This window comes from Bubalus bubalis, chromosome 18 (assembly GCF_019923935.1).
Source record: "Bubalus bubalis isolate 160015118507 breed Murrah chromosome 18, NDDB_SH_1, whole genome shotgun sequence".
Taxonomy (NCBI): domain Eukaryota; kingdom Metazoa; phylum Chordata; class Mammalia; order Artiodactyla; family Bovidae; genus Bubalus; species Bubalus bubalis.
The window spans coordinates 18,851,003-18,874,989 of NC_059174.1; the positions used below are offsets into that span (position 1 = coordinate 18,851,003).

The window sequence follows — 23,987 nt, forward strand, 5'->3', positions numbered from 1 at the left end:
CCTGATGCTGGGAAAGATTGGAGGCAGGAGGAAAAGGGAGCAACAGAGGATGAGATGGTTGGATGGCATCACCGACTCAATGGATATGAATTTGAGTAAGCTCCAGGAGTTGGTGATGGACAGGGAGGCCTAGAATGCTACAGTCCCTGAGGTCGCAGAATTGGACACTACTGAGTGACTGAACTGAACTGAGGTTGTTGATACTTCTGACAATCTTGATTCCAACTTGTGATTCATCTAGCTCAGTATTTTGCATAATGTACTCTGCATATAAGTTAAATAAGTAGGGGACAATATACAGCCTTGTACTCCTTTTCTCTATTTAAGCCAGTCTGTTGTTCCATATTCAGTTCTAACTATTGCTTCTTGACCTGCATACAAGTTTCTCAGGAGAGGGGTAAAGTGGTCTGGTATATCCATCTGTTTGAGAATTTTTCACAGTTTGTTGTGATCCACACAGTCACAGGTTTTAGCATGGTCAATGAAGCAGACATAAATGTTTTTCTGGAATTCCCTTGCTTTCTCTATGGGCCAACAAATGTTGGCATTTTGATCTCTGGTTCTTCTGCCTTTTCTAAATCCAGCTTGTACATGTTGAAGTTCTTGGTTCACATACTGTTGAAACTGCTTGAAGGATTTTGAGCATAACCTTACCAGCATGTGAAATGAGTGCAATTATACAGTAGTTTGAACATTCTTTGGCATTGCCTTTCTTTGGGACTGGAATGAAAACTGACCTTTTCCAGTCCTGTGGCCACTGCTGAATTTTCCAAATGTGCTGGCATATTGAGTGCAGCACTTTAACAGCATCATTTTTTGGGATTTGAAATAGCTCAGCTGGAATCCATCACTTCTATTAGCTTTGATTGTACAAACACTATCTAAGACCCACATGATTTCACACTCCAGATATCTGGCTATAGGTGAGTGATCACACCATCTTGGTTGTCCAGGTCATTAAGACCTTTTGTATAGTTCTTCTTTGGGATGGTTTTGGTCACCGCTTCGTGTACAGTGTTACAAACTCCATCCATAGTTCTTCAGGCACTCTGTTTACCAGATCTAATCCCTTGAATCGTCACCTCCACTGTATAATCATAATGGATTTGACTTAGGTCATACTTGAATGGCCTAGTGGTTTTCCCTACTTTTCTTCAGTTTAAGCCTGAATTTTGCAATAAGGAGCTGGTGATCAGAGCCATAGTCAGCTCCAGGTCTTGTTTTTGCTGACAGCGTAGAGCTTCTCCATCTTCGGCTGCAAAGAATTTAATCAGTCTGATTTCAGTATTGACCATCTGGTGATGTCCATGTGTAGAGTCATCTCTTGTGTTGTTGGAAAAGGGTGTTTGCTGTAACTAGTGTGTTCCCTTGACAAAACTCTGTTAGCCTTTGCTCTGCTTCATCTTGTACCCTAATGCCAAACTTGCCTGTTAACTCTAAACTGTCTCTTGACTTTCTCCTTTTGCATTCCAATTGCCTATGATGAAAAGGACATCTTTTTTTGGTGTTAGTTCTAGAAGGTCTTGTAGGTCTTCATTGAACCGTTCGACTTCAGCCTCTTTGGCATTACTGCTTGGGGCATAGACTTGGATTACTGTGATGTTAAATAGTTTGCCTTGGAAACGAGCTGAGATCATTCTGTCATTTTTGAGGTTGCACTTCCTTAAAAGCTAACACAGACAAGGATTCTTACTCATCTCAATGTCTCAAGTGATTTTCTTTGATGCCAATGTTGAGTTAATGAGAAAAAGAAAGGAAGGAAGGGTTGATGGACAATACTGCAGTTATAATTTGATAATGTTTTGGAAGTTCTGGCTAATGAAATAAGACAGGATATATTTATCATCTCTTCAAATATGGTAACTATATGTATACCTGGGCTTCCCAGGTGGTGCTAGTGGTAAAGAACCTGCCTGCCAATGCAGAATATATAAGAGATGCAGGTTTGATCCCTGGCTTGGGAAGATCCCCTAGAGGGGGACATGGCAACCCACTCCAGTATTCTTGCCTGGAGAATCCCATGGACAGAGGAGCCTGGCAGACTAGAGTCCATAAGGTCACAAGAGTAGGACATGACTGAAGTGACTTAGCCTGCACATATGTATACCTAGAAAATCCTAGAGAATTGTTTAGAAACTGTAGTATTAATACAAAAATTTATAATTTGGCCATGTAGAATAAAATCATGGAGAAATCAATTGTATTTGTTTATCAGTAGCAAATATGAAGAAGGGATAATTTCATGCTTCATGAAAGTATAAAATTCTAAGAAATCAACTTTATTGAGATAGATTTTTTAAAAAGTTGTCCAGAGCTAAAAAGTGATTTGATTAATTAATGAGAAAGATTATATTTAAGTAGAAAGATTAAATAAGTTTAACATGTTAATTTTTACAAAATAATTTGTACATCAAGATCTTAACTCCCCCCCCCCCCCCCCTTTGGAATGCTGTAAAACAATTTTAGAAATCTCTACAAGATGTGAAAACATTGTAGTGTTTTTAAAAAACAATTCTATTATAAGCTATAAAGATAGCACAACAGACATTAAAGCAGTATGATACTGGCACACAATTAGAAACTGAATAGATAGAACTGAATACAAAGCCCAGATATAGAATTAACTGTATGTGGTATTTCAGTATGTCAACCTTCAAATACAAATTAGGAAGGAAATATGTTTAATACATAATGTAGGAAATTTAGCAGGCAATTTGGGAGGAAAAAAATCACTTTTGTTTTTCATCTTGAAGAGTTAAAGTTCAGATGATTAAAACAGTTTTTTTTTTTTTTTTTTTCCCCATAGCCCATTGGGGAGGTAATGCATTCCTGGTAATAACACAGGATGAATACTGCAGTGATTCTCAGAGTGGGTGAGGAGGGGTCAGGTACATATAGAAATATATCTCAGTGTCTAAGGTATTGTGGAGTTCCAAGAGGGTCCTGGGAAGCTCTGCCTCTCCTCCCCCTTCAGCAGCCCCTTCATATTGAGAATCACTAAAGATTATAAAAATATGAAAAAAGATACTTTAAAGGTTAGCAGTTTTCTCCCAAGTGTCATTCTTCACCTCCATGGACCCATCTTTCTGAATGAGGGAGAGTCAGCTGATGCAACAGATGAGTACCTTAGAGACTATTCTAAAATGATATTCTTAGTATGAAATATTTTTAAATGGTGAAGAGAATAAAGAAGGAATTAGATACCAATGGAGGACAAGTATAGATTTGATAACAAAGAAAAATAAAAAAAGATGAAATTATCATAAATAGAATAAAAAAACTATATAGTTTATATATGTGTGTATATATGTGTGTGTGTGTGTGTAGTTTATATATGTATGGTTTATACATATGTGTGTGTGTTTGTGCTCAGTCGTGTTTGACTCTGCAACTCCATGGACTATAGCCCACCAGACTCCTCTATCCATGGAATTTTCCAGGCATGAAAACTGGAGTGGGTTGCCATTTCCTACTTGAGTATAGCCATATAGATATGGCTGGGAGAGGATACCTCACTGAATGCAATATGCACAACTAAGGAGAGAATTGCTCATTTAGAAGATAGATCTGAAGAAATTACCTAGAATGTAGCCCAAAGGGACAGAGTTATAAAAAATAAAGGATAACAAGGAAGAAAAGAGACATGAAAGACAAATTCCAATTGTAGTTCTCAGAGGAATCACTAGAGATTAGGGAAGCAGCAATAGTTTGAGAGATAATAACTGAAGATTTTACAGAACTTCTGACAAATTTAAATTATAAGAAAAAAGATGCACAAAATTCCTGAGCAGAAAGAACCAGGACTAAATTACCAGTCAGACACTTATTACGTAAAACCAAATTTAGAATAAGGGAATGTTATGCAAGAAACAAGGAAGTCAAGCAAGAAATTGGTAAATGTAGGTATATCAAGCTTTCATACTTAAAAACAGTAGCAATGACTAATTGTGTTGGGGGTGCTAGCGTGAAACTGAACTTATAGCCACCAAGGGGAGAATCTAGTGGATGGAGGTGAAGCATTCCAGGAAAAATAATGGAAAAAATCAGTATCAGGAAGCAGATATAAGGGAATATTCAGGTTGTACTATTGAGTACCTCTTACTATAGAACCATAGAACTGGGGATTCTTCTTTTATTTTTGAAATGTTTGATTGAAGTATAATTGCTGTACAGTGTTGTGTTGGTTTCTGCCATACAATGTGAATCAACTGTGTGTGTGTCCTAAGTCACTCAGTCATGTCTGACTCTTTGTGATCCTATTGACTGTAGCCCACCAGTCTCTTCTGTCCATGGGATTCTCCAGGCAAGATACTGGAGTGGGTTGACATGCCCTCCTCCAGGGGATCGTCCTATATAATCAGCCATATGTATACATATATCCCCTCCTTCTTGAGTCTCCCTCCCACTGTCTCCACTACCACCCACCCTTCTCAGTCATCAGAGAACATCAGGTTGAGCTCCCTGTATTATACAGCAACTTCCGAACTAGGAATTCCTATTACATGGATATGTTATATTCCATATTACTAGATAATCCAGAATCTGTAAAAAATTTTAGTCAACTACCCACTATGTGTTACAAAGATAGACCTACAAACCCATGAATACTTTTATTTCCTCCCTAGACATCTGTTTTCTTTGAAAGTTAATACAACATTTGTATCCTTCTGCCCTTAGTTTTTTTTTGGGGGGGTAGCAGTGATAAACAGAAATGTAAGGTGTGTGGTTTTGTACAATACCATCAGTTTTGCTCTAATTCTTATATATGTGTTTCTCAGTGATGAGCTAATCACCCTCAGTTCAGTTCAGTTCAGTTGCTCAGCCGTGTCTGACTCTGCGACCCCATGAATCGCAGCACGCCAGGCCTCCCTGTCCATCACCAACTCCCGGAGTTCACTCAGACTCATCTCCATCGAGTTAGTGAGGCCATCCAGCCATCTCATCCTCTGTCGTCCCCTTCTCCTCCTGCCCCCAATCCCTCCCAGCATCAGAGTCTTTTCCAATGAGTCAACTCTTCGCATGAGGTGGCCAAAGTACTGGAGTTTCAGCTTTAGCATCATTCCTTCCAAAGAAATCCCAGGCCTGATCTCCTTCACAATGGACTGGTTGGATCTCCTTGCAGTCCAAGGGACTCTGAAGAGTCTTCTCCAACACCACAGTTCAAAAGCATCAATTCTTCAGCGCTTAGCTTTCTTCACAGTCCAACTCTCACATCCATACATGACCACTGGAAAAACCATAGCCTTGACTAGACGAACCTTTGTTGGCAAAGTAATGTCTTTGCTTTTCAATATGCTATCTAGATTGGTCATAACTTTCCTTCCAAGGAGTAAGTGTCTTTTAATTTCATGGCTGCAGTCACCATCTGCAGTGATTTTGGAGCCCCCCAAAAATAAAGTCTGATACTGTTTCCACTGTTTCCCCATCTATTTCCCATGAAGTGATGGGACCAGATGCCATGATCTTCATTTTCTGAATGTTGAGCTTTAAGCCAACTTTTCACTCTTCACTTTCACTTTCATCAAGAGGCTTTTTAGTTCTTCACTTTCTGCCATAAAGGTGGTGTCATTTACATATCTGAGGTTATTGATATTTCTCCCAGCAATCTTGATTCCAGCTTGTGCTTCTTCCAGCCCAGCATTTCTCATGATGTACTCTGCATAAAAGTTAAATAAGCAGGGTGACAATATATAGCCTTGACGTACTCCTTTTCCTATTTGGAACCAGTCAGTTGTTCCATGTCCAGTTCTAACTGTTGCTTCCTGACCTGCATATAGGTTTCTCAAGAGGCAGGTCAGGTGGTCTGGTATTCCCATCTCTTTCAGAATTTTCCACAGTTATTGTGATCCACACAGTCAAAGGCTTTGGCATAGTCAATAAAGCAGAAATAGATGTTTTTCTGGAACTCTTTTGCTTTTTCCATGATCCAGCGGATGTTGGCAATTTGATCTCTGGTCCCTCTGCCTTTTCTAAAACCAGCATGAACATCTGGAAGTTCATGGTTCATGTATTGCTGAAGCCTGGCTTGGAGAATTTTGAGCATTACTTTACTAGCGTGTGAGATGAGTGCAATTGTGCAGTAGTTTGAGCATTCTTTGGCATTGCCTTTCTTTGGGATTGGAATGAAAACTGACCTTTTCCAGTCCTGTGGCCACTGCTGAGTTTTCCAAATTTGCTGGCATATTGAGTGCAGCACTTTCACAGCATCATCTTTCAGGATTTGAAGTAGCTCAACTGGAATTCCATCACCTCCTCTAGCTTTGTTTGTAGTGATGCTTCCTAAGGCCCACTTGACTTCACATTCCAGGATGTCTGGCTCTAGGTGAGTGATCACACCACCATGATTATCTTGGTTGTGAAGATCTTTTTTGTATAGTTCTTCTGTGTATTACTGCCACCTCTTCTTAATATCTTCTGCTTCTGTTAGGTCCATACCATTTCTGTTCTTTATTGAGCCCATCTTTGCCTGAAATGTTCCCTTGGTATCTTTAATTTTCTTGAAGAGATCTCTAGTCTTTCCCATTCTGTTGTTTTCCTCTATTTCTTTGCATTGATCACTGAGGAAGGCTTTCTTATCTCTTCTTGCCATTCTTTGGAACTCTGCATTCAGATGCTTATATATTTCCTTTTCTTCTTTGCTTTTGGATGTGACTGGTGATAGAAGCAAGGTCCGATGCTGTAAAGAGCAATATTGCATAGGAACCTGGAATGTCAGGTCCATGAATCAAGGCAAATTGGAAGTGGTCAAACAGGAGATGGCAAGAGTGAACGTCGACATTCTAGGAATCAGCTAACTAAAATGGACTGGAATGGGTGAATTTAACTCAGATGACCATTATATCTACTACTGCGGACAGGAATCCCTCAGAAGAAATGGAGTAGCCATCATGGTCAACAAAAGAGTCCGAAATGCAGTACTTGGATGCAATCTCAAACGACAGAATGATCTCCGTTCGTTTCCAAGGCAAAGCATTCAGTATCACAGTAATCCAAGTCTATGCCCCAACCAGTAACGCTGAAGAAGCTGAAGTTGAACGGTTCTATGAAGACCTACAAGACCTTTTATAACTAACACCCAAAAAAGATGTCCTTTTCATTATAGAGGACCAGAATGCAAAAGTAGGAAGTCAAGAAACACCTGGAGTAACAGGCAAATTTGGCCTTGGAATAAAGAATGAAGCAGGGCAAAGACTAATAGAGTTTTGCAAAGAAAATGCACTAGTCATAGCAAACACCCTCTTCTGACAACACAAGAGAAGACTCTACACATGGACATCACCAGATGGTCAACACCAAAATCAGATTGATTATATTCTTTGCAGCCAAAGATGGAGAAGCTCTATACAGTCAACAAAAACAAGACCAGGAGCTGACTGTGGCTCAGATCATGAACTCCTTATTGCCAAATTCAGACTTAAATTGAAGAAAGTAGGGAAAACCACTAGACCATTCAGGTATGACCTAAATCAAATCCCTTATGATTATACAGTGGAAGTGAGAAATAGATTTAAGGGACTAAATCTGATTGATAGAGTGCCTGATGAACTATGGTTGGAGATTCGTGTGACACTGTACAGGAGACAGGGATCAAGACCATCCCCATGGAAAAGAAATGCAAAAAAGCAAAATGGCTGTATGAGGAGGCCTTACAAATAGCTGTGTAAAGAAGAGAAGTGAAAAGCAAAGGAGCTAATCACCCTAGGATATTATTAACCTTCTAGAACTTCAGTTATGAGGTGTGAGTGGTTGCCGCTCCCCTCCCCCTCTTGTTTTCTGTCCAAATATCACAAAGCTGTTGGGATTACATCCTCATTTTTGATTCCCGTCTCATGTTTGCCTCTCTGTGCTCCCTCCAACCACCATCCCTCTCTATCACTATTAATATTTCTGAGTTTTGTAACTGCTCACCTCTACTACTTCTGTTTTCTTTGTTTCCAGTCTTATTTTTTCTGTTACCTGTTGATTCTTTTTAATGCTTTTTGACTTTCACAGAAAAATGCTGGCATTTTATTGTCATCAATAATAGATTAAAATATTGGTACAGCATAACCTTCAGATTTTTTGGTTATGGTTTTTTTTTTTTGTCGTGAGTTCTCAAGAATTTCTACTTTGTTACCACATAAGTTGTCTTTATTTCAGGGTTTAAGTTGCTTTGGGAAACTGAGGGTTTCTGAGGTTAGTGTCTATGTTAATATTTTTCCCTAAAAATCTTGAAATCTACTTATAAATCTAATTATAAACTGCCTGATTCTATGCCCAGAAATTCTGCTAAAAAGGGTAAGTAGTAAATTTAAAGATTATTGATTCTTTTGGTACAGTTAGTCTTGAATTTTCATGCATTCTAGTAAAATATTTAGAAGGGAAAATATGTAAGGGTAATACTGATATTTGCATACAGTGGGTCCTAACTGGGTGCTTGTTGAATAAACGAGTGACCATCTAAAGAGAACGTTCTTGAGTGCAGAGAATAGTGAACAGTTGTTAGGACACCTGGGTTTTACACCTGGCTCTGCTTTTGACTTGCTGGGAAGGATGATCCTTTGCCCTGCAGGGCCTTCATTTTTAGAAATTAAAAATTTCTAAAGGTCCAGAAGGTCTTTAGACCATCTGGAAGGTCTCTAAGGGTTTGTCCCATTCAGCCATGTATGAACTGACTTTCCTGTTAAAGGCATTAAATGCAATTTACTGTTTTCTAGCTTTGGACAATAAAGTTGAACCAATGATATTAGCTTCTGGTTATTATTATTCACAAGTGCTTTTTGATTGCAGATGTTATTGCATTATTTTTCTCCTAATCACTAAGGAAACTTTCAGTATGAAAACTAAAATAAATAATTTGTAAGTTCTTATGCACAAGTACATTTAACTATTTTATCTAAATGATTGTCTTTGTCCCTGTTGTTCTGACTGTCAGAGTTGCAGATTTCTGTTCTCAATAGTTTTTGTGTTCTCAAATGCCCCTAGAACCACTTCACTTTCTAATGCATTTTATAAGTAAATTATCTGGCTTTTTCTGCATATTTTTAGATCAGCAGGTCAAAAAGTACAAGATTGTTACTTCTATCAAATTTTTATGGAAAAAAATGAGAAAGTTGGAGTTCCTACAATTCAGCAATTATTAGAATGTTCTTTTATCAACAGTAACCTGAAATTTGCTGAGGTATGTGATAATTACTATATTTTATATTCAGGTCCTTAGGCTTCTTGAGAAAACTATAACTTCAATAACTATTCATTTTAACCCACTGAGAACAGTTATAAACACAAACTGTTAACACAGATTTAAAAATTATGCCATGCTTCAGCTTTGTCCTTGTAGAAAATACTTTAAATTGAACTTAGTAGAAAATACTAAGATTGAACTTTTTATATTTTTGGTGCCAAAAAAATATCAATCTGATTTGTAACTTGAAAACATTTAAGTAGCTTAGAGGAAAAAAGATTGTGAGGGTTTCTGTTGTCATTTCACCCAATTTCACATTTTATCCAATTTAATAGTTTGCTCAAGCATATCATCCAAAGGAATGTTTACTTTTCCTCCTTCAATGAAAGACAAAACTCACTTATTGTAAATGAACAAGTGATATAGTTTACTTTTCTTTTACTGAGTATCTTCATGATCTTAGTAGCATAGGCTGTGGCTCATTTTCATTGTATCCATTTTTAAAGAGATGTTCTGATAAAACCTTAATAGCTACCATTATTTATTGGTAATGAAATAAATTGGTACTTGAAATATAAGGAATAGTGTCCTTCAGTGATGAATTTCTTAATTATACTTGCAAAAACAATTTTTCTGAAACCTTTTGAAATATATAAACTCAAAGTGGAATGTTACTCTGTACAGTCATCATATTCTTTGAGATCCCAGGTGGTTGAACTGCCTGACCTGTGTGTCCATGTGTCCATACATCTTGGACTACTTGAGGCTTGTGGCTCTTTGGTGCTCTGCCTTCATACTCTGTGTTCACATGCAGATCCAATTTTACAGGCCATCCATGTTATGGTGGAACCACTGCTTGGTTTGACAACCATGACTATTTTGGGGGAATTTCAGGGAAATTTTTCAGTGTTTTGATTCTAAAATTATGTATCTTTTTTTTTTAAGGCACCATCATGTCTGATTATTCAGATGCCTCGATTTGGAAAAGACTTTAAACTATTTAAAAAAATTTTTCCTTCTCTGGAACTAAATATAACAGATTTACTTGAAGACAGTAAGTATAAGATTTTTTAGTTTGTTTTTCAGCAATAGTCTATCAGGTCATTCACATTAATTGTGAATAAGAGTCTAACAGGATACAAGTTTTCTTAAAGACAATTTGCTGTCTGAAGAGCTTGGAAATATTACACTAGAAATTTGTTCTGAAAAAATCAGACATGTAAATCAAGATTTCATATGCAAATAGGTTTATGAATAAGAAATTAGAAGCACTCTATATGTTAACTAGAGGAGAGTAGTTAAGTGAATTATAGTGTATCTGTACAGCATAAGTACTGCTATTCAAATTCATGTTTTTGAAGACCAGTGTTATATGAAAGTGGTCATGATGTAATGTTAAGTGAAAAGGTATGTTGATATTGTCTACAAGAGGAGCTACACACACACACACACACTGAGTTATGTTAAGTATGCAGATATAAAGTTATAAGAGAAATTACAAGAGTGGTTATCTCTTGCTAACTGAAATTGTAGATACTTTCAGTTTTCTTCTGTATGTTCTCTTGTATCTTAGCACATTCATCAGTAGAAGTTTTATAATCAGGAGGAACACTCTGAGTGTATTATTTTTTTAAAGTCATTTGGTCAGAGAAAATGTCTTTAAAAATATTCTGAATCCAAGGAAATCCAATTTAAACTTTATGAGGGGTGGGGAGGGATAGACTTTATTGAGTCCATGAGCATTATCCTTTTTAAAACTTAATTTTTCTTTTTAATCTTTTAAAATAAAAGAATGCATTGTAAAAGACCCTTTAACTCCCCCACACCCCACCCTTTTCAGCCCCCAGGCAGTGCCGGATATGTGGAGGGCTTGCAATGTATGAGTGTAGAGAATGCTATGATGACCCTGACATCTCAGCTGGCAAAATCAAGCAGTTTTGTAAAACCTGCAATGCTCAAGTAAGTTTGACTTCACTTAATGGATATTCTCTTAATAAATAGTAAATCATTTGTAGTTGAACCAGATTTCAGGTTTTAAAAAGTTTTCAAAATCATAATTAACTTAAAAAAATTCATAATTAAGGGATATGCTTCTTCTGTTTATTTGATGGATTTCCATGGGGTACTCGGTTACTATTTATAGGGACATATTCCATTAGAGTAAGTGGAGTCCATTCCCTTCAAACATCGAGTTTGGTTCCTTAATGGCTTTTTCTTTATGTTCTGTTATAGGTCCACCTTCATCCTAAGAGGCTGAATCATAAATACAACCCAGTGTCACTTCCCAAAGATCTGCCTGACTGGGACTGGAGACACGGCTGCATCCCCTGCCAGAAGATGGAGTTATTTGCTGTCCTCTGCATAGAAACAAGCCACTATGTCGCTTTTGTGAAGTATGGGAAAGACGACTCTGCCTGGCTCTTCTTCGACAGCATGGCTGATCGGGATGGTACTTTACAGACCTTTCTTCCACATGTGGCTATAGTTGAGTTTGTAGTGGGATAGTTGTAGTGGGCTAGCCTGGTCTGAGTAACAAAACAGTGTTGGGAAAAGCTGTTCAGGATTATCTTGGTGATGCTTTAACAACCTTGCTACGAAACTAAGGAATAGTATTGTTGTGATAGTTTGACATGCATAGAGTCTTAAAAAAAAAAAAAGGAATCAGATTTTTTTCCTTTAAGGCTGAGAGTTTTTATTTCTACTTTGTTGTCCTTGACTTTTGAGCTCCTCTCATTTTCTGTACTGTAGTCATCATTTCCTAAGTACTTTACTGTGCCAAGCTCTCTGGGAGGGACTTTAGGTCATTTACCTAAATCCTTGCAAAATGGGAGTGGTTCCTATTTTTGTCTTACTAAAGCTGAGATTTAAGGTGCCTAAGGTCTCAGAGCTTGTATTTAATTCAGTCTTTCTAAATTCAGTGCTTATGTTCTTTTATATACTAAACCATGTGTCTTCTAAATGACAAAGCTAAGAATAGAAGTAAATGTCTTCTTTGGAAAAATATCTTATTCTATGTATAATGTCTTTCTTCCTGAACTGGGGAATATACTGCACCTTCTAGGCTGCTTTCTAGGATGTTTAGTCATTATTTAACAAATACCTAATGAGTGCATGTGAAGTGCCCAGGGCTCTAGTAGGTTTCAAAAATGAAGCAGTTGTCAAAACAGCTGTACTCCTGCCTGTATAGAGTTTACAGATTAGGATCAGCCCTAGGCACGGTTGTGGGAATATGACTTCCATATCCCTCCAGTTCTTCCATACCCCGTTTTTCCTTTAGCCACTCTCTCACACTCCAGGACCCAAGTCTTCTGGTGTGTTCCCCTAGTGACCTAGGACACCCCCTTGTGGCAGACTCTTGATCAGATGCCCAAGTCTGCCTCATGGGTTCTCAGCATTTTCTCAGCATTCAGACATTTGATATAGCACAGCTCCATCTGTAAATATGTCCCTAGCCCAGTTAAAATTTGTATTTAAGCATGAAATTCAAAAGCACAGGGGTTCCAGATATTTTTAGAAAAGCCATGGGGAGGCTAAAGCAGAAGAACCTTTCCTGGGGTCCCTAAGACCATGCCTTATATCTTCATGCTGTCTAATGAAACGTAAAACAGAACCTTGTTAGAGTTACACAAATATGTTTTTTAAACTTAGGGGAATAAAATAGTATTCATTTTACTAGATCTACTTTAAGCTACTAGATCTGCTCTAAACTGGCCAGGCTTATGGTAAAGCAAACAGGGGTTCTTGTGTCCAGGAAGGGGTTTGGGAATGTGAAGAGTTGAACGTGTGTGCACACGTGTAGGTGACATTATTCCTTGACTGAATGCACCGAGAAACCTGGGAAGTAGATTTTGGACTTTGCTCAGGATATATATCTTTTGACCAATTATATTCACTGTTGGTCCCAGAATCCTTTCAGAAACCAAGAAGTGAGACTGTCAAGAGTTAAACAGAGGACTTCTAAAAATCAGAAGTAAAATGAGGTCTTTCTGATCCTGGAAATTAGCGTTAACTAAATTACAGAATTGTAAAGTTACTTTGGTGGGGCAGGGCAGCAAAAGTGTTTATAACTTCACTGCCCTCAATACGCCTCTTTCTGTTCTCCATAGGTGGTCAGAATGGCTTCAACATTCCTCAAGTTACCCAATGCCCAGAAGTAGGAGAGTATTTGAAAATGTCTCTCGATGATCTGCATTCCTTGGACTCCAGAAGAATCCAAGGCTGTGCACGAAGACTTCTCTGTGATGCATACATGTGCATGTACCAGAGTCCAACCATGAGTCTGTACAAATAAACAGGATCATCTGGACGGGTGCAGAAATCAAACACACAGTTTTCATGTTGCATCTCACTTGAGCTGGCAGTTCTGTTCAGCGTCCATTGCCGGCAATGGATGTCTTTGTGGTGATGATCCTTCATCGCAGGATTCCTGCGTTTAAAAACAAATTGCTTTTGTGTCACTAAAGTATTTAATAAGCATTTTGCACTCTAGAGAGTATGTTTGTGTTGGTTTTTTAAGAAGTCTAAATGAAGTTATTAATACCTGAAGCTTTAAGTTAAGTGCATTGATCATAAGATATTTTTGGAAGCATAAAATTTTAATTGTGACAGTTTAAAACCTCTTTTAGTCCATTGAGAATGTAAATAAATGTGTCTTCTTTATGGACCAAGGTTATGAAATCATTTTTCCTTTGTAGCTAATTGTTGCCTTGAGGAGGATGTACTTTGGTTTTATTGAGTCTACTTTCAATCCAGTGATTAAAGTTGTTTTGAGTTTGATTTGTTAATTCTTCCCTTTCTAGTGCCGATTCCTGCATGTCTGCAATCTGAGTTTCTGTGTTTCTGTGGTAGTGGTCACAAAAGTATTTAAATTTCCTCAATGGTGTTTTCTGTTTGTTCTGGTTTTAAGATAAATGAGTGATTTTTGTCATGAAATGTCCATTTTTGATGTAGTTTTCCTGGGGGATTCACATATACAGCAATTGAAGCTCTCCATTCATAGTAGTAACTGTCAGCTAACAGCTTTCTTTTCTTTTTTAAAGACTCTCTTATGCAGTGGGGCACAATAAATTTTATTAAAGAGTTGGGGTGATAAATATATTCCTATACAAATATAAGGTTAATAGGAAAATGAATTGGTCATATAGAATCACTCATTGAAATTTCCCTGAAGAGATGTATTGGCTGTCTCAACCTCTACTATCTTAGATAAGACTGTCTAGAACTTAGATCAGTTCCCACATTAAGTTCAGTCTGATATCCCTTGAGATAATGACAGTTACGAACCAGATATTTTATTGAACTTTTAGCAGCAGCTTTGCCTTCCTTCTGATTCAATAAGTAGAAAATGGATGTTTTCCTAGCTAGTACCTGTAGTGTGTGTCTGTTGTAGACTAGCAGCATAGGTTGTCCGTGTCAGTGCTGTGGGACGTGTTGTGTGGCGATGGTGTCTCTGCGGAATGACTTCCTAACTGCATGGAAAGGCAGAGGTTGTCATGTGTGTCTAACATATAACTTCATAAAACACTCAATGTCCAAAAGAAGGGAAAGAATCTTTGCAAACCCTGCAATTATTTCTTTTTAAAGTCGCATTTACCCTTTGGTTTTGTCACTCCATTTTCCTGGTATTTATTAGCTAGGATTCATTATTATGAATCATAATCTACAGAAAATTTTGTCATAATTTTTTCATTTTTGAAATGAAAAAAGTACATAACTTTTGCATGAAGTTTTGCTCAGTACCTGGGTGACTGGTGATTTGGATACTAGGTCCAGAGAGATTGGGACCAGCCCCACCCCATCACCCTGGGGTTAATGAGGAGCCTGGGGAACAAGATGCCTAAGGTTCCCTCTAGCCCTGACTTTCCACAAGTCCAGTCACCCCTTAATCAGTACGTGTTGGATGAATACATGGATGTAGGAGCTTATCAATGTGATTTTAAAAGGCTCTCTAGAGAAATGATTAGGACTCTATATCTAGGTAAGATTGGATTTAACAGTTAAAAAAGAGAAGACAGTTCCTTTCCTGTAAAAATTAAAACACAAGTTGAAGGTTAGTCCTGCTCAACTCCTCGTGGCAGAAGATTTGAAGAGGACTTGTGAGGTTGTACATTTATTTCCCCATGGGTAGGGTGTGGAGGTGCTTTCTAGTGGGAGGGACCTCTTCCATAAACCATTTCTAGGACAGTTTCTTCAAGAAGAGCTTCCTGTTCTTTTAATATTAGCTGAGGAGGGAGCACCCACTAAAGGGATGCAGGGCCCACTATGATGGTTCCTCTAGCGGTAAGGGTCCTTCCAGGCCCTGGGTGTCCCCTCTCCAGCACTGCCCCACCCCATCAGCAATCCTTTCTTGTTGCTGCTCCCGCAGAGCCCTGTGTGTCAGGTGGGCACAGGCAGGGCTGGGCTGTGTGGCATCAGTGACCCATGTGCCTGTTGACTTACTTAATTTTTAGACTTAAATTTTCTTTCATATTTTTCTATTGGTCTTTTAAATGTTTCTGTTATCCTTTCTTCTATATCATGTGTACAATCAAGATGGCAATATAGTAAAATCATCTTATTTATAAAACAAGTCATGTTCCCCCACCTCCATTGAATACACACGTGTATGTTTGTGTGTGAAAATTTATATATATGGGGGGTGGGCAACCATTTCATAATGTGTTCAGCCCATTGCTATCAGCTTTACAAAGGAGTTTGACTCCACCCACAAAAGAATGTTTTGTAAAACTGGAAATACACGTTGCAAACCAAGAGAGATAGAAACAAAACTCAATAACATAAAATTGTTACAGTTGCTAAGGATAATTTCCTTAGAAGAGTTTAGGATTTTTGTAATTCATATTTGCCAAAAGTTGTAGGTAAATAGCTTCTTTCTATCCCATGGATTCACTTTTTTTTTTTTTCTTTTCACCCAATTCACGTAATTCAGGAACAAGGGAAAGACGTAATTATCTTATGGAACTTGCATTGTCATTCAAATTCCTGTTGTGTGAACATGGCACCTTCATAAATTCAGAGATGTTACTGTTGTCTTCTGATGGATCTCGATATCCAGCTAGATGACCTTGCATCTGTGTTGATGATTGTAGACAGAGATGTGAGAGAAGACAGAATTAGGCCTTAGCTGAGGGACTGCCTGCCAACAAGTATTTCTTAGACACTTGTTACCTAAGATTGTGTCAAAAGGAACATGAGACATAGCACCTGTCCTCGAGCAGCTTACCACCTACTTATAACAACAGAATGTCTACTAAAGGCTTCTTAGCCTAAGTGTAAGGGCGCTGGGTTGGGGGGGCTCTGGGAGGCAGTGAGATGTGACAGAAGTGGTGGACAAGGGGACAAGAGCTGGTCCGGCCCTTTCTCTGTTTCTTGTTTTATTAGTCTTGGGCAACGTCTTGACTTCTCTGGGCCTCAGTGTCTTCCTCTGTATAGCAAGGGGGTGGGACTATTGAATCTTACAGGAAAGAAAGACAAATTTCTGGGTCCTCGGCCATGCCTGCTGGATCTGACTTCCCAAATGGTAGACCCCATTTCCTAGACCCGAAATGTCTGTCCACCCCCAACCCCACCCCGCCACAGGTGACCCTGAGAGTGATCATCAGCCAGATTTGAAAAACACTGAACTGAAAGATCTCGAAAATATCTTTTCTTTATGTGGTTGTGTGGTCATAGAATGTTATTGTATCAATTACTCCACATACATGTGGGTAATTGGATACTTGTCACATTGTTTCTCTGTTTTTACATGTGAATTCATATAAGAAATGCATTTTAGTATCTATGCCTCAGCCCACTGTTTCCTAGAGGTTTTAGCCATCTTAGGAACCCTATTGAGACTGAAGAGGATGTTATTTACCTGGACATTTACCGTTCATTTAATTTCTGTAGGGGAAATTGAGGCTCTGGAAACCAAAGAAATGGAAAAATGAAATTGTTATGCAAAGTTAAAGAGAAAAAAGTAGACTAGCTGCTATTTTATGACGAAAATCTTAACCCTAATAAGGGAAGATTTTTTGTCATAAAGTAAAATGTCCTTGTTCAAGTAGGGGGACTGTAGGTTCATAGTGAAGAATAAGACTGCCTTTTCTAGGGGGTTGGTGATGTTAACACACCCACAATTCTTCAATGAAAATAATACTTGAATTCCCCAAGGCAAGTGAGGGTGGAGAAGGAGGAGAGCATATTAAGATGGAAATATTCAGATGCACACTAAGATGCAAGAGAGAGGGGGTGGAGGAGGGAAGGCCACCCTGACAGCAGGTGTGCCCGCTGGGGGCTGTAAAAGCGGGCTCTCCCTGCATCCCAGGCTGTGTCACTGCTCGGAGACTGGGACCTCAGAGAGCCAGGCTTCTTGCCATGAGTCAGCGTTGCATTGTCTAGTTTCCTTTCAGAAGCTTTATTGGAGGAAAAAGAGGGGAAAAAAAAGACTCTTCATCTTAGTCTAAATCCTCAAACAGCTGAAGGGTCTCTTTCGAGTTTGAAAGTGGTGGTAAAAAGCTAACCAACGCATATGGCCAAGGATAAGACATTCCTTCTTCCTGCTCACAATAAATGTCAGTATTTGGAGCAGGTCATTCAAGAAATACATTTGCTTTCCTGACTGTCTTGTCAGCGATGCCATTTTTGTTTACTGTATTTGAAAGTCTTCTTATAACACAGGTTGCGGGGAAAGGCCAGGTCCAGAGGCATCCTCCTTTGGAGCTCCACAGACTCAGATGTAATTCTCTTGCACTTTAAAACCCTGTCCACTTCCGCTTTTTATTTTTTCAACAGATTGTGTGGGAGACTCAACTGTTCTTGGTTTTATTTTAAAAAGTGGCCTGTAGTACTCCAGAAAGTCTTAGTATCCTGTCATAAGCATTCATTAAAAAAAAAAAAAAAAAATCCCATTTGGAACTTCCCGGGGAAGTCATGGTGGTTAGGAAGTTGGTATAAAGGAGCACATTTTATATTGCATTTCCCATATTTGGTATCTTGTTCAACATTTTTTTTTTTTGGCCTGATGAACATTCTATATTTATGAAGACATTCTTTAAAAGTAAAACCACATAAAATATCCCTTTATTATCAGATTGCTCTGATTTAGCCTTAATTTTGTTAAATTTTTTAGAGATGATTGAAGTGCTGCTGTGGAAGGAAATGTACTATATTCTATTTCTGTATCATTAAAATTAAATTTTTATGGTTGTTTTTCTTTGATTTCTTTGGGGACGGGTTTTGGGTTATGGGGAGACTGGAATTGAGGAAGATCGCTTTAGGAAAATGCGGTACCAGGCACACCTGTGTCTTCATCAAATCTCTCTCATCATCATCTCTGTGCTTGTTTTAGAAAACATAGACTTTTCCTGGGAGATGTGCCAGTGGTCCCTGGGTTCCCTCCTGGCATCATGATTTTGTGTAGTTTCTTGAAATAACTTGGCACCACAAAGCTCTGATCCTAATTAAAGCTCAGTTCTGCCAGTCTCTAATCCAACCAAGAGTTGTTCATCTCTTAAATTGGGCCAAAGCTGTTGACTATAGAATAGTGTGTCTTGATCCCTCACAGCTGCCAAGGAGACAATTAAAAACACTACTTTTCTGTATAATCCAGAGAAATGATTACATGATGCTATATTAGGTAACTGATAATAATAAGTTTTCTTCAGGAATTACTGCTTGTAGAGTTTCAGTCTCTTGTTATGCCAAGGTAGGAAAGCTAGAATGGTCCGAGCTGACAATATTTATATTAATACAGTACATTCAAGAACTTTCCTGCTTAGAAACCCACAGCCAAATGACGTATTGGTGATAATGAAACTTGGCCATTTGAACATCACTCTGATTTTCCTTTGTTTAAACTCAAGGGTTGGCATGCTTTTTCATAGATCCTATCCTTTCCAATTCTCTGTGGGTGTGTCGGTGCAACAGTAATTGTTCATATACTTGTGCCCACCTATGGATGTGGGCAATCAAGACCAGACCTTGTTGGAGGTGGGCTGACAGGCTGGCAGAGGAACATTGCCTCTCCAGGCCTCTTCTCCTGGGGCCTGGTCCCTGCTCCTTTCCAGACTCGCTGAGGCCAATTGTCCCTCATCTTCCTGAGGAAGGGATGCGTGGCCTACAGCAGCAGTTCTCGGTTCTGGCTGCACACTGAATTCGTTCATGGATGGAGGCTTTTCAGATGCCTCAAGCATGTGCCCACCCAAGCCACTGGGATCTGCAGATGGTGCTCCCGAACCCAAGTTCCTGTGCCTGATGCACAGTGAGGCCAAACAAACCGAAACACAGGAGTTTGGAGCAGAAAAAAGTTCATTGCAGGGCCATGCAAGGAGAATGGGTGGCTTGTGCCCCCACAAAACCCCAAACTCCTGGAAGTGTTTCAGCAAAGCGGTTTTAAAAGCCATGTAAGGGAGGGGCAGGTCACAGGGTGTGCGATCAGCTCATGCACAGTTCTCTGATTGGGTGACGGTAAGGTAACAGGGAGGATTACATCATCAGTCCTTAGGCACCAGAAGGTCTGGGGGCTATGTGCTCAAGAGCATCAAGCAGTTAATTTTTTTCACTTGGCAGTGGTTTTAGCATCTGAAAAACTCAAAGTATGCATCAGATACTGTTATCTGGGTACTTCATAGAGGAGCTAAAGCAGAGGATATGGGGAGGGGGCTGTCCCAGGAAGTTTCCACAGGGTCCTACTCACTGACACCACCACCAGGCACATGGTCTTTTTCACAGCTCCTTACATGAGTCCAACATAACGCTGGGATCTGCAGCCACTTGTCAGGGCCAGTGGAGATTTCTGAGGAAACATAACCCACTTGTCATTCTCCGATGAAACCTCTGCTCTGACAAAGGGGATTATGGACGTGGACAAGCGCCAAAGAGGAAGGAGGAAATCTGTTCCAAAGCTCCTGACCTAGATTGTTGAGGAAGAGCCTTGGGACTCTACGTGGGATGTATTCTGGAGGCCAGAGAAAGGATTCGGAAACAGGGTGAACCTCACTGTACCTGAAGAGGGCTTGAACGAAGATGTCCTTCAAGAGGCATCAGGAAGATGCTGTTCTGCTGGAAGTATTCCAAGGTGTCTGTAAGTGTAAATGTCATAAAAAAGAAACCCACCAGTCTGATTAGGTAGGAGGCTGAGTTCTTGGAAAGGGATTCAGTGTTTTTTGGGCAGGTGGGGTGGGTACTGCCTTCACACTGTGGACAGTCAGGTCTGTGTGAGTTGCCACTTTTGAAGGGATGGATTTTATTGGAAGGGGGGAGTAGTTTGAGATCAACCTGAAGTAATTCGGTGTGTGAATATTGAACTGGACATCACAAACATAGAGTAATTCACCCAGCAGTGACCTCCATCTCAAAAGCGCCACTGAAATTTGCAGGATGGGTCCAACTGCTTTACCCCTTGCCTAGGAGTTTGTGAAAACTCTTAATTCTATGCATCAAACCACTCCCTTAGAAATAGGACTCAGGTTTGTTTCAAATACTGCATTTTCCAAAGCAATTTGAGGTTGAACTCAGGTTTTAAGAGTTGGATGGAAACTGACTTCCCCAGGGAGGACTCCCGAGTTCCTCTCTGCCATCCTGCCCTACTTGTGAGACACTGAATGTGACCTCTGAGGTCAAACCTTGCAGGTCCCTTTTGAGGCAGGCAGAGTCTCCCCAGCCTGTGGAATAAAGGAGGCCAGGCCTTGGCCATGATGTACAGTTTCTTGGCTCTGTGTCCTACACACTTGAAGACAGATAGGTGAGGCTGCTCCATAGAGTGTGCCTTGATGGGGTTATTGATATTGGAATCTCTATATTTCATTTGTTTTAATTTAATTTTTAATTGGAGGATAATAACTTTATAATCCCAAAGAAAGGCAATGCCAAAGAATGCTTAAACTACTGCACAATTGCATTCATCTCACACGCTAGCACGGAGAAGGCAATGGCACCCCACTCCAGTACTCTTGCCTGGAAAATCCCATGGACGGAGGAACCTGGTGGGCTGCAGTCTGTGGGGTCGCTAACAGTTGGACACGACTTCACTTTCACTTTCACTTTTCACTTTCATGCATTGGAGAAGGAAATGGCAACCCACTCCAGTGTTCTTGCCTGGAGAATCCCAGGGATTGGGGATCCTGGTGGGCTGCCTTCTATGGGGTCACACAGATCGGACATGACTGAAGCGAATTAGCAGCAGCAGCAGCAGCACATGCTGGCAAAGTAATGCTCAAAATTCTCCAAGCCACACTTCAACAGTATGTGAACTGTGAACTTCCAAATGTTCAAGCTGGGTTTTAGAAAAGGCAGAGGAACCAGATATCAAATTGCTAACATCTGTTGGATCTTCGAAAAAGTGAGAGTTTCAGAAAAACATCTACTTCTGCTTTATTGACTACGCCAAAGCCTTTTACTGTGTAGATCACAACAAACTGTGGAAAATTCTTAAAGAAATGGGAGTACCAGACCACCTGATCTGCCTCCTGAGAAATTTGTGTCTAGGTCAAGAAGCAACAGTTAGAACTGGACATGGAACAACAGACTGGTTCCAAATAGGAAAAGGAATACGTCAATATTGTCACCCTGCTTATTTAACTTAGATGCAGAGTACATCATGAGAAACACTGGGCTGGAGGAAGCATAAGCTGAAATCAAGATTGCTGGGAGAAATATCAATAACCTCAGATATGCAGATGATACCACCCTTATGGCAGAAAGTGAAGAAGAACTAGAGTCTCTTGATGAAAGTGAAAGAGAGTGAAAAAGTTGGCTTAAAGCTCAACATTCAGAAAACTAAGATCATGGCATCCAGTCCCATCAGATCAGATCAGATCAGTCGCTCAGTTGTGTCTGACTCTTTTCGACCCCATGAATCGCAGCATGCCAGGCCTCCCTGTCTATCACCAACTGCTGGAGTTCACTTAGACTCACGTCCATCGAGTCAGTGATGCCATCCAGCCATCTCATCCTCTGTTGTCCCCTTCTCCTCCTGCCCCCAATCCCTCCCAGCATCAGAGTCTTTTCCAATGAGTCAACTCTTCGCATGAGGTGGCCAAAGTACTGGAGTTTCAGCTTTAGCATCATTCCTTCCAAAGAAATCCCAGGCCTGATCTCCTTCAGAATGGACTGGTTGGATCTCCTTGCAGTCCAAGGGACTCTCAAGAGTCTTCTCCAACACCACAGTTCAAAAGCATCAATTCTTTGGGGCTCAGCCTTCTTCACAGTCCAACTCTCACATCCATACATGACCACAGGAAAAACCATAGCCTTGACTAGACGAACCTTTGTTGGCAAAGTAATGTCTCTGCTTTTGAATATGCTATCTAGGTTGGTCATAACTTTCCTTCCAAGGAGTAAGTGCCTTTTAATTTCATGGCTGCAGTCACCATCTATAGTGATTTTGGAGCCCAGAAAAATAAAGTCTGACACTGTTTCCCAATCTGTTTCCCATGAAGTGATGGGACCGGATGCCATGATCTTTGTTTTCTGAATGTTGAGCTTTAAGCCAACTTTTTCACTCTCCACTTTCATCAAGAGGCTCTTTAGTTCCTCTTCACTTTCCGCCAGTCCCATCACTTGATGGCAAATAGATGGGGAAACAGTGGAAACGGTGGCTGACTTTATTTTTCTGGGCTCCAAAATCACTGCAGATGGTGATTGCAGCCATGAAATTAAAAGACGCTTACTCCTTGGAAGGAAAGTTATGACCAACCTAGACAGCATAAAAGCAGAGACATTACTTTGTCAACAAAGGTCCATCTAGTCAAGGCTATGGTTTTTCCAGTAGCCATGTATGGTTGTGAGAGTTGGACTATAAAGAAAGCTGAGTGCAGAAGAATTGATGCTTTTGAACTGTGGTGTTGGAGAAGACTCTTGAGAGTCCCTTGGATTGTAAGGAGATCCAACCAGTCCATCCTAAAGGAGATCAGTCGTGGGTGTTTATTGGAAGGACTGATGCTGAAACTGAAACTCCAATACTTTGGTCACCTGATGTGAAGAACTGACTCATTTGAAAAGACCCTGATGCTGGGAACGATGGAAGGTGGGAGGAGAAGGGGACGACAGAGGATGAGATGGTTGGATGGCATCACCAACTCAATGGACATAAGTTTGAGTAAACTCTTGGACATAAGTTTGGGAGTCGGTGATGGACAGGGAGGCCTGGTGTGCTGCAGTCCATGGGGTCGCACAGAGTTGGACACGACTGAGCGACTGAACTGAACTGAACTTTACAATATTGTGAGAGTTTCTGCCATACACTAACATGAAGCAGCCATAGGTATACATATATCATTTCCCTTTTAAACCTCCCTCCCCATCCCATCCCTCTAGGTTGTCACAGAGAACACCTCTGGGTTCCCTGCATCACACAGCAAATTCCCCCTGGCCATCTATTTTACATATGGTAATGTATATGCTCAATACTACTCCCTCGAGCTTTCCCACCGTCTCCCTCCCTCGTCTGTTCTTTATGTTCGTGTCTCCTTGCCGCCCCACAAATAGAATTATCAGTACTATCTAGATTCCATGTATATGTATTAATATACAGTATTTGTCATTCTCTTTCTGACTTACTTCACTCTGTATAATAGGCTCTAGGTTCATCCACCAGAACTGATTCGAATGTGTTCTTTTTTATAGCTGAGTAATGGAATCTCTGTATTTTTAACAAGTGTGTGTTTTATTCTTTCTGGCCTCTGCTAAATTTTGACTGTTTCGTTGAGACCTACTTGCAAGCTGCGCCCTGTATGTTACCCCTGGTGGGTGGGATAGGCAGCCGCAGGAAAGACTTAAGCCCAGTTTCAGGTTCCTGTGCGAGAGGTCACGTCCCCAGAGAGGCCTTCTCAGACCACACTGGCCT

General features: G+C 40.0%; 1 protein-coding gene across 12 annotated transcripts in view; it reads left to right on the forward strand.

The window, feature by feature from the left end:
• The window catches only part of CYLD (CYLD lysine 63 deubiquitinase), a 67,709-nt gene extending 53,770 nt beyond the window's left edge, over nucleotides 1-13,939 (forward strand). For all 12 annotated transcript variants that reach the window (XM_006043270.3, XM_044931839.1, XM_006043271.3 and 9 more), the window contains 5 exons: nucleotides 9,028-9,160; nucleotides 10,109-10,217; nucleotides 11,004-11,122; nucleotides 11,396-11,612; nucleotides 13,270-13,939. In XM_006043270.3, coding sequence (XP_006043332.1) covers nucleotides 9,028-9,160; nucleotides 10,109-10,217; nucleotides 11,004-11,122; nucleotides 11,396-11,612; nucleotides 13,270-13,454 — 763 coding nt within the window. In that variant the 3' untranslated portion in view covers nucleotides 13,455-13,939. The remainder of the gene's footprint in view (nucleotides 1-9,027; nucleotides 9,161-10,108; nucleotides 10,218-11,003; nucleotides 11,123-11,395; nucleotides 11,613-13,269) is intronic.
• The last annotated feature ends 10,048 nt before the right edge of the window (nucleotides 13,940-23,987 follow it).